The sequence below is a fragment of the Nipponia nippon genome, unplaced genomic scaffold (genome assembly GCF_047370975.1).
Source record: "Nipponia nippon isolate SJK-2023a ecotype South Korea unplaced genomic scaffold, ASM4737097v1 scaffold_5, whole genome shotgun sequence".
Taxonomy (NCBI): domain Eukaryota; kingdom Metazoa; phylum Chordata; class Aves; order Pelecaniformes; family Threskiornithidae; genus Nipponia; species Nipponia nippon.
In genome coordinates, this window is record NW_028262369.1 from 53,331,473 (window position 1) to 53,348,291 (window position 16,819).

General features: G+C 44.3%; 1 protein-coding gene across 3 annotated transcripts; it reads left to right on the forward strand.

The window, feature by feature from the left end:
* The first annotated feature begins 1,143 nt into the window (after nt 1-1,143).
* Nucleotides 1,144-15,843, forward strand: TSEN15 (tRNA splicing endonuclease subunit 15). 3 transcript variants are annotated; one of them, XM_087732997.1, is made up of 5 exons: nt 2,601-2,627; nt 3,469-3,550; nt 4,791-4,926; nt 7,708-7,813; nt 15,425-15,600. In XM_087732997.1, exons 1-5 carry the CDS (start codon nt 2,610-2,612, stop codon nt 15,464-15,466), a joined length of 384 nt encoding a protein of 127 aa, XP_087589123.1. In that variant the 5' UTR covers nt 2,601-2,609; the 3' UTR covers nt 15,467-15,600. The 3 variants fall into 3 exon arrangements, with proteins under 3 accessions (XP_087589122.1, XP_087589123.1, XP_087589121.1); XM_087732996.1 differs by lacking the exons at nt 2,601-2,627; nt 7,708-7,813 and adding an exon at nt 1,144-2,232 and having other exon boundaries at nt 15,425-15,843; XM_087732995.1 differs by lacking the exon at nt 7,708-7,813 and having other exon boundaries at nt 15,425-15,843.
* The last annotated feature ends 976 nt before the right edge of the window (nt 15,844-16,819 follow it).

The window sequence follows — 16,819 nt, forward strand, 5'->3', positions numbered from 1 at the left end:
CAGTGAAATCGAAAGTACCTTCAGCTCTCTTCAGACTACTCCCTTCTTTTTGTTTTGTCAACAGCATCAGAACCATAACAATCTGCTGGGGGCAAAAGCAATGCCTCCAGCAGCATCCCACAAAGAGTAATCTTCTCTTCAAAATGATGTTCCCCTCACTCACACAACTCCCTTTGCTGGCTGCCTCATGTTGGTACACAAAAGAAGAAACCTCTCCTTACCCTGGAGAAAAGGCAGTAGATGCCTGAAACATGAGATGTTTCTTCATGCATAAGAGAAAGGAGTCAACTCAGCTTAATGTCTTACTCCCAGCCACCAAGTACGGGTGAAAGTTTGGAAAATTCAGGTCAACAGTTACCCTTACAATTCATTTCATTCTTACACCTATAAATGCATATACAAAGAAATCTCTATATATTTTTGACTTCTTTATCAGTGGCCAAAATTATATTTTGTATTTTCTTTAAGCCATGACCCAATCCTGCCGTGACAGGACAATTAACCACCCTGTGGTGAAATATTCTAGCTTTGAGGAAGTCCCACAGAAATAAATTTAGGCCATTTGTTTCAGCCTCTTCTAAATACCCACACCACACAAGAACAGTCTGACTGTGAGAAGTGTCTCTGGCAGTGGCATACTCCCTCGGTTTGGCAGGTAACAAATTCTCTCAGAGGCAGCAGAAAACAGAGGATCCATCTTTCTGATAAAGCATATATATATATATTCATGGGCCTACAAGAATCTATAGGCAAGTCTATTTCCTTTCATGTCCTTCTTCACCTCTGGGGACTCAAAGCCATCCAATTCTTTTCCCAGCAGCCAAGTGAACTACTGTTGCCAACTCTTCCATGGAAGTCTCAGCCTCTTTTGTTTTATTTATTTTGTGCCCAGGGAATTGAAGTGCTGACTAAAACACTGCTTTTTAAACAGGCCAACCTCTTCAAAACTCCTTGAATAAGACTGGCCCCAATATGACTTCCTGTGGCTACAAACCACACACCAATATATGTACTCAATACATATAGATTAATTTTCATTGACGCTTTGTTTATAGGCTTAATGATTATTATATAATAAGAAGGGATAAAGACAACACTGTTCATTTTTCACGAGGCCTGGCATCAGTCTCATCATCTCAGGATCATACTTGGTGTTTCCTCTAATCAGTGTAGCTGTTTGGCAGTTTCCAGCATCAGGCCGATTTTTCTTGGTGTAGCCTGATCAAGAACAAGCACAGCATACAAGCGAGGGCTTTGCAGTCTCTCATCTGATGTGACAATACGTTCTGTGTATCTGTTAAAAACAGCACGCCAGCTTGAAGCTATTCAAGCTGCTGTAAGAGACAGGCCTGACTTCATTTAAGCCAGTGTTTGAAATGTATCAAAAGAGGTGCCAAGGCAGATGGAGCTGGTAAGCCAGATCTGGGACACTTTGCATTAAGCAAACCGTACTCGCACTGGAAGTCAGAGATATTTCTAAGTAAAGCAGTCCAAGACGCTTTTTCTTTAACGATACCTTGAATCTAAATCTCTTAACCAGTCTATAAAGGCTTTGTACACCATACATTAATAACATATTATTTGCTTTTGTTTCCGTTCTACTCTTTTCCCTTCATGCTTTCCCTCCAGGCATTTCTCTCTCTTTCCAAGGGGGCTTTCACTCAAGATGAGGTTATGTTAGGCTCTTCCGCAGTTTATTCTCCCCACGACTATTTCCCCCTCTTTCCCTTGAGATTAAAATCTTCCGTCTTCTACGCTGACACCCTCCGGCGATACGGACACGGCGGCTTTCCCCTCGCTGCCTGCCGCTCCCCCCAGCCCGCAGCTCCCCCGCCGCCGCAGGGCTCCAGGCCCCTTCCTCAGCCAGGCCGCGCCGCGGTAAGGGCGGCAGGGCCGCGGTAAGGGCGGCAGGGCCGCCGCGGCCGGAGGGGCTCCGAGCAGTCCTGCGGTGTCCATACGGCACCTGCCAGTGGTAAAGAAAAACATCAAGCGTGGGGGTGCTCTGTAGAAACCTGTAACGTGAAGTATTTCTGAAGTGCTCCCCGCCTTCCGCAGAAAATACTCTAAACCCAGACAGGCTGAGATTTGTGCCTGGGTTATCAACGCTGCCTTCTTCCCCTAAAACTCCCCCGAGCTCCGCATCTCTGCCGTGCCCCTCTCTCCCGCCGGCTCTCCGCACTGGACGGCAGCTTCTGGCCCCGCTTTCCAGGCTACCTCCTCCGGCTGCTTGAGGTGGGTATTTGAAATCCCCAGGCCTCCTTGCGATGTAAGACCTTGCAATTAGAAAAAGGGGCTGCAAAAGGACCCACTGTGATAAGATAAATATCATCCTGGCCGCAAGTAGGGTTTAAATGCAGCACTTCTGCCCGTGGAGGCAGAGCCTTGGCTCGGGGTGCGGGGAACGGGCTGAAGGCGGAACGGGAGCGCCGCCGCAGTTGCCGGGGAGCGCTCGGCTGCGTGGCGCCGCCCGGAGCGAAGTCGCGTTACACCGGGGAGCGCATGGAGCCGGCGGCCGGCTCGGCGGAGGGGGGCTGCGGCCCGGCGGGGGGCACCTCCGCGGGCGGGCGGGGGTCGGGGGGCTGGGGGGGGGGGGGGCTGGCGGCAACTGGATGGCGACTCACCCCACGGTAGGCCTGTGCGCGGGGCGGGGGGCGCGGAGCTCCGCGGCCCTTCATTGCCCGGGCGGCGGGGGTTGGGGGGCGGCCGTTAGGGCCCACCCCGCCGAGGCGGGGGGCCCTCAGTCACGCGGGGGGCCCCGCGCTCCCGCCCGTGGCCGTTGCCCCGGCCCTGACAGGATTTCCCCCCGCCACGGCTTTGAGGAGCATCTCGGGGCGGGGCGCACGTAGGAGACCCCGGGCCCCCCGAGGCCGAGGGGGAGCGGGTCGTGTGTCCCCATCCCTCCCCGAGAAGGGGTGCCCGAGGAGGACATTTTGGTACAACGTGTTTCCTTGTATCGGGCCTGCTGAGAGGGCTCGTCTCCCGGCCCGTGAGGGGAGCCGGTGGGGTTGCTGGGGAATGCTGCTTTTAGTAGGGGACGGGGTTGTAAATGCTGAAATCGGAGCTGGAAAACACAACTGTCTTAAACTTTGACTCCATCTTAATTTTTAGTATACTGAAAACATGGAGGTATTTAATTTGGCTGTCATCTTATGTTGATGTACTGCAGCAAAAATAGGTAAAATTCATAGCCCTTCTCCACAAAGCTAGATCTGTTCCAGAAATAGTTGCTATTCCTCACTTATTTGTTTATTTGGCTTGCTTTCTTAAGGGCCAAAATAGGGGGAATGTGCTAAAAAGAGCTTTTAAGATACTGGCAGAAAACAGCTCCTGTTTCTTAATTTCCTGTTAGTCCTTAAAACTGGTTTCAGACTTCAGTGGCTTAGATAGCTGTACAGATTCTGGGTTTAGTCTGTTCATTCTTGATATAACTTCTGCTTTCCTTCACCAACATTGCTTTTTGTGTTTCAGTTCACAGAAATGATGTCTCTTGATATATCTGACAGTGCTCAGATCTATGCTGCGTTTGTGGTATACCTGGACCTCTTAGAAGGTAATTCAATGAAGTGACTGGGTAGACATCCCAACAGATGTATTCACCCTTATGTGCTATTAACGTTTGTGCACTAGCAGGACCTTTCCTACAAAAGTCCTTGGCATTCGTTTTGAAACTTAATGCCGTGATGGTTACCTAAGAAACAGATGGTATTTTGGTGCTGAAGATTTCTGTCCTGTGCCTACCTGGAGCCTTTACGAAGATTAAGGCCCGTTTTGTCCAGCAGTTACAGGTGCAGGCATTCCAGGGCAAAGACACTTTGCATGGAAAAAAAGCAAAAGAGGAGTAGGGGGAGGAAGAGGAACATAGAAAAGGTGAAGTTACAAGTTCAGTCGTTGTGCTGGTAGTAGAGTCCTCATTTGTAAATTATGTCAAAATTACTGATTACCATTTAGCAAATGGCTGAGGTATGCTGGCCTGATTAGGATTCTGTTTTCTGGAAAGGGCAGGATTGCTGTAGGAAAGAAGATAATTCGGAAGTCTGGTAGCAATAATTATGACAAATGGAGCGTAGTCTTCTGGTCTCTTGTAAGAGTGGAGAGGTTATGTGATATATAAACTTCTGCCTGCGATTCTCCCAAGCTGGCTTTATTGAAAAGGGACTGTGTGTAGGCAGGCAGCCAGCCTAATGAAAATACTTCAGTTTCTCTTGGAGGCTGGTGGTTCTCAAGGTCAGGGAAGGGAGGGATTTTACAGGCCAGAAATCACTGTCTGTTATTGTTACACCTCTGAAGAAAATGCCTTAATAGGCTTTAAGAGAAGGCTCCTGTAGTTCTGCAGCAAAAACTTTTAGCCTTATCCCTTCAAGCAGAAGGGAAGAACTGTGTATCATTAATAATCATGCTTTTAGCACCTGCTCCTTCACGGTTTAGGGTACTGATAAAGTTCAGTTCAAATTTGGATTACAGTTTTATGCTGCAGATGACAAAGATTTTTTTGTCTTCTTTTTGCCTTTTTGAAACAAAGCTTTGTCAGACAGATCACTGTTCACCATCAATCAGTGTAGCTCTGGAGTACTGCTCCTGTGATTTTTTTTTTTTTTTTTTAACAGGATCGTTTCTCAGAAGGGGAACTTGACAGTTGAATGGGGTAGTTGTCTCTCATGGGAAGTGTCCTGTGAGGAGAAGGAGGGAAAACAGAATCTAAGATGTTAGTTTAAATGCCAAATTTGATATTTGAATGATTAAAACTTGTGTTTTGTGTTCTGTTCCTTCTCATCAATGGTGAACCTTTCTAGGGAGAAACTGGCATGAAGTGAAGCATGTTGGAGTAGCAGAACTGCAACTCGTATGTTTACACGCACGTGAAAGAGAGCAGGACAGTCTCCAAGTGATGGTGCCAGTACCTGTGCACATATCATTAAGCCATGAGAGGTGAGGATGCGGTCAGTGTTTGGCTCACGTTACCAATAAGATCAAATGAAGAACAGATATATTTGACAGGCTGATGATGACCTGGTCGAGAGGGGAAGGGGGAGGAAACAAAGGACTATCAGAGGAAAGCAATATCCTAGCCTGTGAGCAGAGTTATTTTGGGTGCTGCAAACATATACGCAGAGTTGAAATTTCTTTAATTTTCTAAGCTGCATCAGTCTCTGCTTCTCTTTCGCTGAAAAGTGGTATGCCTTTGATGTCAGCTTCCCACAGCAACTGACTCCTGCTGCTGATAAACACTTCATATTGTTTAGAAGTCGCATATGCTCTAGGAAATAACAATAGATATCAAAGTATGTGTTTGAGAACAAGGTTAGAATACCAGACCTTCACAGCTTATGTTTTGAACATTCTTGTGCTGCTTTTTTGTAGTCTGGGAAATCTAGCAATAGTTTTTGTGTCACTGGGCTTTCAAGTACGTAGGAGGAAAGAAATCCTCTCGGGCCGGTCTAAGAATAAACTTTTTTTTGTATTGTCGAATCTATGGATAAGCCTGGTTCTTTGGTTTGCTTTGCTTTTTGTTTTGAAAGTATAATTTGGCTACTTTCAACCAGAAATTTCTCTTACTTATCTGGAGTCTAAAGTGCAACTGTCCCTTGAGCTGTGATTTTTGACTTACTTTTCTTATACATGCAAGACTAAGTAATTCTCAAGCGGAGGACAACACAGCTATGACTTTGTGATATTACAAGTATTTGCAGCCTCGAGAAATTCCGCTTCAGTAATTTTACAGTATATTTTAATCAGGAAATAAAATCCCTTAGAGCAGCCTCAAACACACGGCATGGTTTACTCTCTGGTAATGACCGCCTTCTCTCGCTGGTGTTTGCCATTCTCTCCTATGATGTCTCTGAAGACCTGAACTATTTCAGCTGCATCATCTGGTAGTGCCTTGTTCGATTTCTTCTGTTCCTACTCTTGCTAGGAGCGCGTGGTCAGGGCTGGTTTTACAGATCTTGCAGATCTTTACAGATCTTTACAGATCAGTTTGGTGTTTCCTCTTGCTCTGTTGGCAGCAGCCTGATGCAGTAGTAGGTAGCTAATGAATTGTACTTAGCAGATGTGTGTGTGCGCGCACGCGCTCTAGAAATGATGTTTTAGACATGCTATGGTTTTTGCTTTTTTTTAGGTTTTAGAAGTGACAGATTGGTTTCTTGCACTCAGACTTCCATCTTACTTCTGCTATGTGTTTTCTTAAGGAGTATCTTCAGAAACCATTCATTTGTGAGGGGGAAGAAAATTACTTACTAGATATTGATGGACTTGAGTGATACCTATGTGCTGAAAAAAATCTTCTATTTACAAATATTGGTTGATCGCTCCTGTGGGCTTGGTCTTATAGAGAAATACGGTGTGATCTCCACAACAGAGGAAAGCTGCTTAGAGGTCTTGCAGAGTGAAATGCTGAGTGTCATTCAGCCTCTCTGCAAGAAGCAGATCGCTGTGTGTGTGTGAAAGGGACACATTGCTATTCACAATTCAAACTAGATTTTAGGTGGGGAAAGAAGGCAGCATTATTTATTATTATCCTTCTTCGATATGGGATCTTTGAGAAATTATGCCTACATGCTGAGTTTTTGGGCTTGTTTAATGTAGTAGGTTTCCACCTAGGTTGGAAACTTAGATTCCTGGCATTGGATCAATGGCAGCAAGTATGTTCTAATTGGCTTTTAATGATAGTGAGATATTGCACTGCATATATGTCCTATCTTTTACTGTTTCATTGGGGCTTTTCATTTGGAGCCTCTGAACTTGTTTGTACTGTGGTGCTACTGTTTGCTCTGCTTCTGGCACCAGTGCGGATGGAATCCATTACTGGAAGGATGTGTGTTACAGAAGCAAAGAGTGAATGCATCACATTGATTAAAAGTACAGTTTGTGACTAGGTTTTGCTACAGAGCAACTACATAGAGCGTATTGTCACTAAAATGTCCTGAACACCGAGCTGTGATGCCGGGTGAGTCCATTAAAGCCTGTCTGTGCTCGATACCCATAGATGTTGTCAGGCAGGAAGATCGTACGTGCTCGTATTTGTGTTATTGAATGTGCGTGTGCATGCATGGCATTTCATTAGCAGGTCACCGTTGATGTGAGGGGCCTGGTCTGTCTTTGTAGAGAAAGGACAGCATCAACTCCTTGGCTCCTTTGCTGGAACAGTAGGCAAAAACCAGAGGGTATAGACAATAACTGTAGCTCAAAGTTATGTAGCATAGAGGAAGGCCATTAAAAAGGCATCCTACAGAAGGAGCTGGAAACAGCATTATAGTACTACTGCCTCTTTGTTCTGACAGTGATGAATATTTTGTTGTTGTGACTGTTGATAGCGGGAGGCTTGTTAGGTATCTGATGTCTTAAATGATGGTTTCTCACTTGACTTACCAAGCTCTAGGTATACAGGAAAGCTTTTGTACTTAGCTACTTTGCCGTTTTGTTCAAAGCAATGCTTTGGGTTTTTGTGTTACCCGCTAAAGGTAGAGGAAGAGGTATGAGTACAAGTGAATGCAGCTCACTTAATGTTGAAAGTAAGCCATTGGAGGGGGTTGGGAAGGTGAAAATGTTCTGTCCAGATTGCTGGGCCTGGAAATGTGCTAAATGCAAAAGCAGCTAGCAAATGGCAGCATTTATGGGCAGCATTTCCTTGCTTAACCAGGAAGGCCTGGGTAGGGGCTGCAGGGGTGGTTTTCCTCTCAAAGCCACTTCAGCCAAGCTCTGCCTTCCCAGGTGTCTCGTGAAGATTCCGGCTTGGCTGACACTCAAGAGAAGTGTGTCCTTGAAAGGCCATAGTAAAGTTGCTGTGGAAATTACCAGCAAGACACCTAAGCAAATGGTAAATACGAGTGCCCTACAACAAAAATAATCCGCTCAATGTTTTTTAGTCTATTATAAGATTTCATTACGTCCAGTTTATGCATGACAGTTAACTGCTTAAGGCAAAAGCTGTTCTGCTTACTAAGCTCACTGTCCACTTCTGTAAAGAGCTTGATGGAAGCTGATCATCCTGCCCTGCTGGTGTAAGGCTGCACAGTAACTCACTGAATCACAAAATTATGGGGTCTGGAGCAAAGCGACCACCAATACAAACGGTAGTCTCATACAATCTGAGAAGTGGCTTCGTGCTGTGCATGCATGCTCTTAAAATGAAGATTGCTGAATCTTCTGTGAGTAAAGACCTGGAGAATAAGATGCAACTTATGTCTGTCTTGGACCACTCTCTCAACCACGCACAGCTGGCTGAGGTTTGGAGAACCTGGCGTTTGTACGCCTTTGAATTTAGCAGTGATTCATACTTGCAGGAGGAGTTCGTAGGTCCGTTGGCTGGGAAGTGTTTGCTGTTCACTACTGCAGATGACACCTTAGCGCACACCAAGTACCTAATTGTCAGTACATTCCAGAATTGTGGCTCCCCAAAGGGGATGAAGCAGTTAAATACAGGTAGTCCTGCCTCAAAGCTGGCAGAAATGACTTGAATAAACCAAGCCTAGCAAGTGTAGGAGTGCTCACGGTATTGACAGCTGGATTTTCTAGATAGCGTTGAAAGCCTTGATCCTTCCAAGGACCAGGGAGTTAGATGCCAGATCTAATGGAATTACGCACTGTCTGTCCTAGACAAATAACAAGCAAACTGTTACTAATAAATTGTCAGATTAAATGATATGTCACTGCTCTGTTTGTTTTTTTTGTATGCAAGTGCTGGAAATGGAAGGATGAAGTCAGTTGCATGAGGTTATGGAGATTGCAAAGTTTGTTTTAGGCTAAGAGGGAAAGGGTTATTTTGTTGAAATGGTAACTTAATTTTGGGGAAAAAATACATATATGTTTCATTTTAAAGCTCATAAGCATCTTTAGAAGCAAATCTGAGGACTGGAAGCAATTTATCCTCTTCTAAATCTGTAGTTTGTGAAATAGACTTTCCTCTAATCTGAAGTGGTTTTGCTTGTAAGAAGCACTGTTATTTTAAATGCACTGGAAGTGTGACATGCTCCTTATCTTGCATCCTCCTCACAGTTTTGTCAGTAGCTCTTCGGTTATAAGCATTATTTGAGTTTACTCATACAGTAAATCACACATTGAAAATGTAATTAATGGCTTCAAAATGCAAACTCTTTACTAATAGTTTAAAAGTGATTGATGTGGGTCATACAGCTGAGTTAGTTATGCAGTACTATGAGTGAACGTCCTGTAGTTGGTGTATCTTGTAGAAGTTTGCTGAATTCTGATTTCTCCCTTTTGCATAATTTGTCTTGTTTTCTTTTTTCAACTTCCATGGGAAGAAGGACTTTATATTCCTTGGGGTTTCAATTCCTTTTCCTGACGAGTGAGGCACATGGTGTTTTCTTTAGTTTTATTTTTTTTTCTGTTACAAAAACATCAGTTTCTTCTAGCATCCCGTGTTCCTGTAGTTTGGAAACAAATCCCAAGAAATAGTGGTGTCCATTTACACCTCCCACCACCACCACCATGTGCTGCTTCCAATATATTTCAAGGCACTAAGTTAATATCACTGCCTGCCCTGCAGCTAGGTCTGGAGCAGCATTCCTGATGGTGAGCCATGCTGTGCTGTTTTTGTAGTGCTGGCTAAATTCAAGGTATTGTGCTTTACGGGAGGTTTCCTCTGCCTTGGTCCTCTTGTCACGGGGCCTGTCTGAACAAGGCTGGTACAATGGCGCACTCCGCTGCACAGAGCAGTGATCTCTGTGGCAGTACAGAGACCAACTTGTGTTGACTCTCCAGCCCTGCCTTGCATGGAGGGGAGGGAGCCGTTTGGGCTGGCCAAGCCTGCAATGAATTATTCATCCAAGTATAAAGGGCAGATTGAAAGCCTTTGGCTTTTATGGTAGGGAAGGCAGTAGTTCCATTTCAGCTCAATGGAGCACTATGCAACCTCCATAAAACTACTCTGAGCTTTCAGTGTTTCCGCTGCTTCTCAGAAGTACTTGCATGGGATGTATCTCTGAAATACTCTTTTGTTCGTCACAAAACTTTCTGCCCGTGTTACCTTTCCTTTATGATTCTTTTTTAGTTTTTGGACAGTCATTTACAGTTGCCTGAAGTTCACCAGTCATATACCTGTTTCTTTCTCTGGAGCAAAAAGAGCAATGTTATTTCGTAGGAGCAGGTCATTAGGAAAGATGGTACAGATTTCTTATGTGTGTTGAAGGCCTACCTAGTATGGAAGTCTTTTGTTAATAAAAATTAAGATGGAGGAAAGATGGAAAATTCCCCTCTTTTCTTTGGATATATTTGTATGGATTTCTTTGTTTTGTTTTGTTGTTGGGTTTGGTTTTGGTTTTAAGCTATTAATCGCAACAGTAATAGAAGACCAGGTAAGTTCACTGTCACCATTTGGTTTGAATGCAGCAGTAAAGGCAGATGCAGGATGACATTCATAGTGCTGTTACCTTAGCTGCAGTGGTCCTTGCATGATGTTAAGTAAGTCAGACCTGCTCTTGTGACTAATTCTCTGGTAGGAAAAGAGCAATCCCTACTGACTGTAGTTTGTAGGTATCTAGAAAGCCTTTTCTAAAGCCCTTTTTCTTATGCAAAGGGATTTAGAAATTCCAGCTCTTACTTTTGTATAATAGTGTCTCCTTCACGTGTTTGAGATTAAATCCTTTTCATCTCTGGCAATGTGAGGTGAATGTGAGGTTGCTTCCCAGGTGGAAACTGAGGGCTTCATCCTACTTGAATTTGGCTCGGTGGGAGCAGATCCTAGCTGGCAGTGAACATGCAGACACCATCAGTTTTTGAAGATGGGTTTTCAAGCTATTCTGAAAACTTTGGACTGTATGATCTGCAACAGAGGAGAATTCTTATTAAAAAAAAATATTTAGTCTTATTCTATTTATGAGACTTAAATAAAACTTCCCAGTGTTTCTTGTGGTGTCTGTATTCCCCTAGCTTATGTATATTATTTTCCTTTCACGGTGCCTTTGTTCGAGATGTACCTTTTTGTGTGGGAAACCTAAAGCTTCTGTGTTGCCTGTTTTAACATTCAGTGGCTTTTCTTCATGGGGAGGGTGAGAGAAGGGAAAGGAGTGGTTGCAGGATATTTTAACTCATAGACTGCTCACTGTGCATGCAGCAGCACACACGCTTGATTGTTCTGTGCGCTCTCTTGGGGCTCTAGATGCCTTTTATTTTTTACCAGGTAGTCATTGGCATAAATCCTGAGAGGGCGGCGTGTATAGGGTTGACTGTCCCCGATCTTCCTAGCCAGGCTGAGCCTGTGGATGAGCAAGGCTGAGGCGATGAACAAGGCAGAGTCTGTGAATGAACATGTACTAAGGTGATTTAGTATTGTGTCGTACAGTGTCCTTCAGGAGATGACAAAGTGAAATGGTGCATTCTTCCAACACGGGCTTTACCTGAGACTGTATTGAAAACATGCTAAGCTTTTATTCAGACATTGCAGAACAGTATTAACTGTTTCCCAGCTGCACCTTTTCTTATGTTAAGTCTCTACATTCTGCTTAAAACTTGATGTCATAGAATGGTTTGGGTTGGAAGGGACCTTAAAGATCATCCAGTTCCAACCCCCCTGCCATGAGCAGGGACACCTTCCACTAGACCAGGCTGCTCAAAGCCCCATCCAACCTGGCCTTGAACACTGCCAGGGAGGGGGCATCCACAACTTCTCTGGGCAAACTCTTCCAGTGTTTCACCACCCACTGTCTAGCCAGTGGAGTAGACATACCTGAATGCCTGTTGAAAAGGAGGAACCAGGTAGAGCCACTCCATGCCAAATGCTTGACACCACAGCTTCTGTGGGGTTCACGCTGTTGCAGCATGGCCTGTGAAGGCTGGGGAACCAAAACCAGAGTCACTGTGGACCCCTTGGTATCAATGGGAACAATGTTTGCAGAATGTGTCCTAATGCAGTTGTGACTTGTGAGGAAAAGGCTGGTCAGGATGCTGGTGAATGGAGGTTATCAGGGTTAGCTATTGGTGGAGTATGCCAAAGTACTGGATGTATTGAATTCCCCTGTTCCAGAGGCTTCTAATATTTGACACTTGCAGAAACATTAAATTCACTTTTACTTAAGCAAAAGCCATCTTTTATAACTGACATTAGATGTATGGTGTAGCAGACGCACTGGTCATTAAGGAGCTTATCTGCAACCATTAACTTAGTAAATGAAGTCAGCTAGCTCTGTTGGGGGGAGGTGTTACATATGGGCTTCTTGTTTAGAACTTCATTTTAGTCATTGAGTGCAGCTGTTGTGTGAGGTGGGCAGCCTAGAGGGCTGTATCTCTTGAAATAAAGGCTTCTTGCCTTGTTTAGGAGGTCAAACATGCATTCCTTTGAATTTCAAGGCCGAGAACACTTCTTGCTTTTTTTTTTTTTTTTCATAGACAGTGTTAGATACATCAAAAGGATTAAAAAAACTATACCTTTCCTGCAATATTTCATCTTTCTGTTAGTGGCAGGTAGCAAGTGCAATGAAATCAGCACAAACCCAGATGTTCTCTAACTCCTTCTTTGAAATGTCCACTGCTGCAGAGAAACTTTGTGAACATGCTGGATGCAGAAGCTAACAGTGATGCCTTCAGGGGCGGAGAGGAAACGCAGGCATCTGATACAGACTTCCTGAATTCTGAAGCTTATTCTTTTAAAAGATACCCTCTCAGCAATCTGCAGATGTGCTGCATTGCGTTATGGCCAGTTGTGGTATGCATGAATGAGATCTCTTTTTTTGGGGGCTGCCTGTGTTGAGAAAAGGGGGAAGGGGAGAATCTTGCATTTGCATTTACGGCGATAGAGGCCGATTCCCCATGTGCGGTGGAAAGCATTGGGCTCTGTGGACAGCAGTGTTAGCAGATCATCCTGAGGCAATGGCATGTCTTTGTGCTCTTTACATAAAGCCTGAAACTCAGCGTCCTGAAAAGTAAGTCAGGGATGCGAAGAAATGTCATTAATCTACTGTCAGGACCTGGCCACTTTTGGGATCATGGTGCATCTTCTAAGTCTAAATGCTAAATGGGGGGAAGTAAACGTTCAGATGTCTGTGCTTGACAGTATAAGAAGAAATCATGAGTGATGGGAAGTCTAGATCTAAGGCCTCACTGTTACATCCATCCCCCTAATAGACTGGGAAGAGAAACAGTGACAGTTACTAAAGAAAATATGAAGGAGCTTCTGCCCTGGCTGACAGGTGAATACACTGTCTGAGTCTGCTTCTAGATATGGGACTGTCCACACTCAACACAAGTTTGATTTCTTTGGGTCCCGAAATATCTCTCCTGGGTAGCTGTGCCCTTTTATTTGGCTTTTTATTGTTATTTCTATTTCACATTCCCAGGAGAAAGAGAGAGATGAATATCCACTGCTTCATAAAAGCCATGGATAGTTCTTTCCTCACTGGGTCTCTGCCAGTAGCCTGGCCTCACCATTGACAACTTATTCAGAGCTTCCTCCAGACACGAGCTACAGAGGTGTGACAAGTGGATTCTTGCTCTGTGCGTGCGCAGCATGCCTGGAGGGACACCTGGAATCCTTTCCCAGGCCCTTGTCACCCGCCAGAGCTATGGCAAGACATTGTGGTGCTGGAGGTACCCCTAAAGAGGGGCTGGAAGTGACAAGAGCAGAAGGTGCCCAGCATCAGCACAGAGGTCCAGCGCTTCGCTGCTGTGCCTTAGACATTCAGTTCGTTTGTCCTTGCTTACTGCCGTCCTGGTGCCTGCTTGTACACCTGCGATTCACTTGGCACTTACTGGTGCAACTCCAGCAGGCATGTGACCCTCCTCGCTAGGTAGTGCTTTCACTGGAATGCCTTGCTGTATTTGAGGCATTGCTCATAGTGGGATGCATGCATTTCTTGTCGCAGAGCACCTCCATCCATGAATTGCCTACAGCTTTGGAAGGCAGGCTTGTGTTTTTGCTCTCCTTGATACCCACGGTGCAATTAGTATTCCCGCAGCAAGGCCCTGAGCCTGAGGCACCTGCCAAGTAAACATGCAGACAAAGCAGTGCCAAGGTGGCAGGGAGCAGAGACGTTAATGTCACATTGCTTGAAGTATGCGTTTTTTGCAGGTGTCTCTCTTCTGCTGGTGGCCAATACAGTATCTGTTTGCTTATTTGTTCTCTTGTTACGAAAAGTGGTGATGGTAGGAGGACCAGAATATGGCTTTCACACAGCCTTAGTATGTCTGTTGCATGAAATGACTAACTAACTATATTGTATTACCTTGCGTTGCCTTGCATTATGTATGGGCCAGTAGTGAAAGCAAAAGAAAAGGCACTACTGAATTCAGCCAAGTTGAATTATGAACAGTTCAGAACACAGACGGATACTTAAGAGGGTCATGGGCTTAATAGCATAGGCTTTCCAGGCTGCTGCTTATTGTCTGCCGCTTTCCATTTGGCTTTTATTAAGGGATCAAAGAGGTTTGGAAGGAAGATGATGATTAAAGTTTGAAAGCTGATGCATTTACAGAGCGCCTTGTTTTCAACTTCAGTTGAAAGTTGAAAGTTGAAAGTGCTCAGCTTCAGAAACGCGTGTTTCCTGGTGAATGAGATCTCGGGGGCATGTGAAGTGAGGGGTGATTTTTCCCACTGCATAGCTGACCTCTCCCCAGCGTGTAACCTGTCCTGGCAATCCCAGATGAGCCCTATTGCACCCGCGCTTTAGGTGAAGGAGAAAGCTTCCTGTGGAAATGCTTGCTGTGGGGAGTGGTACTGTTTTGCCCCTGGGCACTGCTCTCCTTCAGTACTTGCTCCCCAGTCGGAACAGTAATACAAGGACTCCAGGAATCAATGTTGTCCTCAGCTCTGAACTAAAAAGCGACTGGCACGTTAGTTTTAAAATAAGCTGAACAGGAAAAATTGCGTAACTTTGTCTTGAATTTTTAAGGAAGACATTATTTATGCTGACTGTCTTGAAGAAGAACATTAGTCTTGTGGCTTGTAGTCTAGACAGGGAGGTTAGAGAAACCTGGCTTCGGTTCCTAGGTCTTCCACAGTCTGGCAGAGAAGTGTAGCACAGAGACTGGAAGACTTACCTCTACAAATGGAACAAGTCTTAATTATTTTGTTCTCTAATTGAACGCCATGTGTTATTCAATTAGATAGAGATTTTTTTTTTTTTAAATTTAATGAAAACAAGGCCATTAGAGATTGCCATCCTATGATTGTGGTAGCTGAAGGATGGTTGAGCCATGTGCGCAGTAGTACACCTAAGCAAAGCTTAGAAGCATGTGTTGAGCCATTTCCAGCAGACATGTATGTAACTGAGTATATTTTTATAAGATTCTTTGTTATTTTATTTTGTTGCTTGATTATATGACTTTGGATTTTTATTAGAACAAATATTATACTTTAGTGAAGACAAATTTGCAGAATAAAAACAGGCTGAATAAAACCAGCAATGGTGCACTTCTACCTTTGTGCCATTGTTAGGTGGTTGTGGACTCTTTTCTAACTGATTGTTTCCTCTTCTAGGATAAGAGAAATCATGAAGAAAGCGTCTCTCCCACAAGATGATCCCGACACACCGCTGTCAGTTACCTTGGCCATAGTTGAGTCAGATTCCACAGTAGTCTACTACAAAATGACTGATGGCTTTGTAATACCAGATCCTCCTGACGATACTGAAGATGTGGACAATAAACAGTGGAGAAAGAAAAGAAAGAAGCTTTTCAAATGATTAAGACAAACAGACTTTTCTTGAACTACTGTCCTCAAAACCTAAACAAATCCAGGAACTTATGTATGTAAATATGCCTTCTGCATATCAAGCAGGGAGAATGGAGGCCTGTGCAGCTGCACTGTAATGAAATGCCATTTAAAGTATGAAATGGGTCACGCTTTTGAGACAGATTGCTCCTGACTAATAAATATACTTGTGAGATGTTTCCAAAGCCAGTCTCTCCTTCATGTCTGTTAAGGTACATAACAGAATAAACACATCCTTACTCATATTGTAAATAGATTAAAGGTAAATCTTAAGGGTTTCTGGCAGGAGTACTGATACCAAGTTAAGGGCTTTGTAGTTTACAGAGTGTCTTTGTCTTAACGCTGTCAGAAGTGGTCATGCTACTTCCCAGGTTACATTTCTAAATGCTTACCTTCTTTCCCGTGCTTTTGGAGAAGAGACTTTTCCACAGAAATACCTTATTTTAAATTTTTCTCTGCAGAGGGAAAACTGACTATAGCAATACCAGAGGCTACTGGAACAAAGCATAGACTAGTAAAGAGGGGTCTCTGGATTTGCCTGAAGAACCTACGAGTGGAGGCCAGCCCTTCATGTGGAGGTAGGTTATGACTGGATCAACCACACCTGAAAGCGTTGACCCAGGGTAGCGTTAGCCACGTCACTGAACGCACACCGTGCTAAACGTCATGATCCAGAAACACCACCAGGCTCTCGTTCCACATACGGTGTTGAACGGCTGTCTAAGAAGCGAAGGTACCTTGTGGTCACATCCCAGTGCGATGAAGTTGCCTAAATGGTGGCCTGCCCTCTCCTTGTGTTTCCTGTCTGAAACGGCTTCGACATGCTTTTAGTGCTTCACCATGATGTTAGTGCTTAAAGCTCTCTGAAGAGGAGCATGACAATGGGGCATATTTTTATCTGTCACCAAAGTATGTCACCACCTATGCGGCAAGTGGACACTAGCTGTTGTCTTCTTCATTCAGCAAGCAGGTTTCTAAACCCATTGTAATTTCTAGGATTTCTTTTCTTTTCTTTTTTTTTTTTTTTTTTGACATAGCTTCTGCTAGTTGAACTGGCTGCCCAAGAGGTGCTTCAGCTAGAAGTAACCTAAGAGGAAAAAAACTAACTTTCACTTTCTTCTATGGGAATTTTCCATGTCTTTCACATAGAAATCTTCTTCA

Excerpts from the sequence above, each read along its gene's own strand:
- TSEN15 (XM_087732995.1), top strand. Across the intron at positions 3,551-4,790 it reads ATACCTGGACCTCTTAGAAG|GGAGAAACTGGCATGAAGTG; the intron begins GTAATTCAATGA and ends GAACCTTTCTAG. Across the intron at positions 4,927-15,424 it reads ATATCATTAAGCCATGAGAG|GATAAGAGAAATCATGAAGA; the intron begins GTGAGGATGCGG and ends TTCCTCTTCTAG.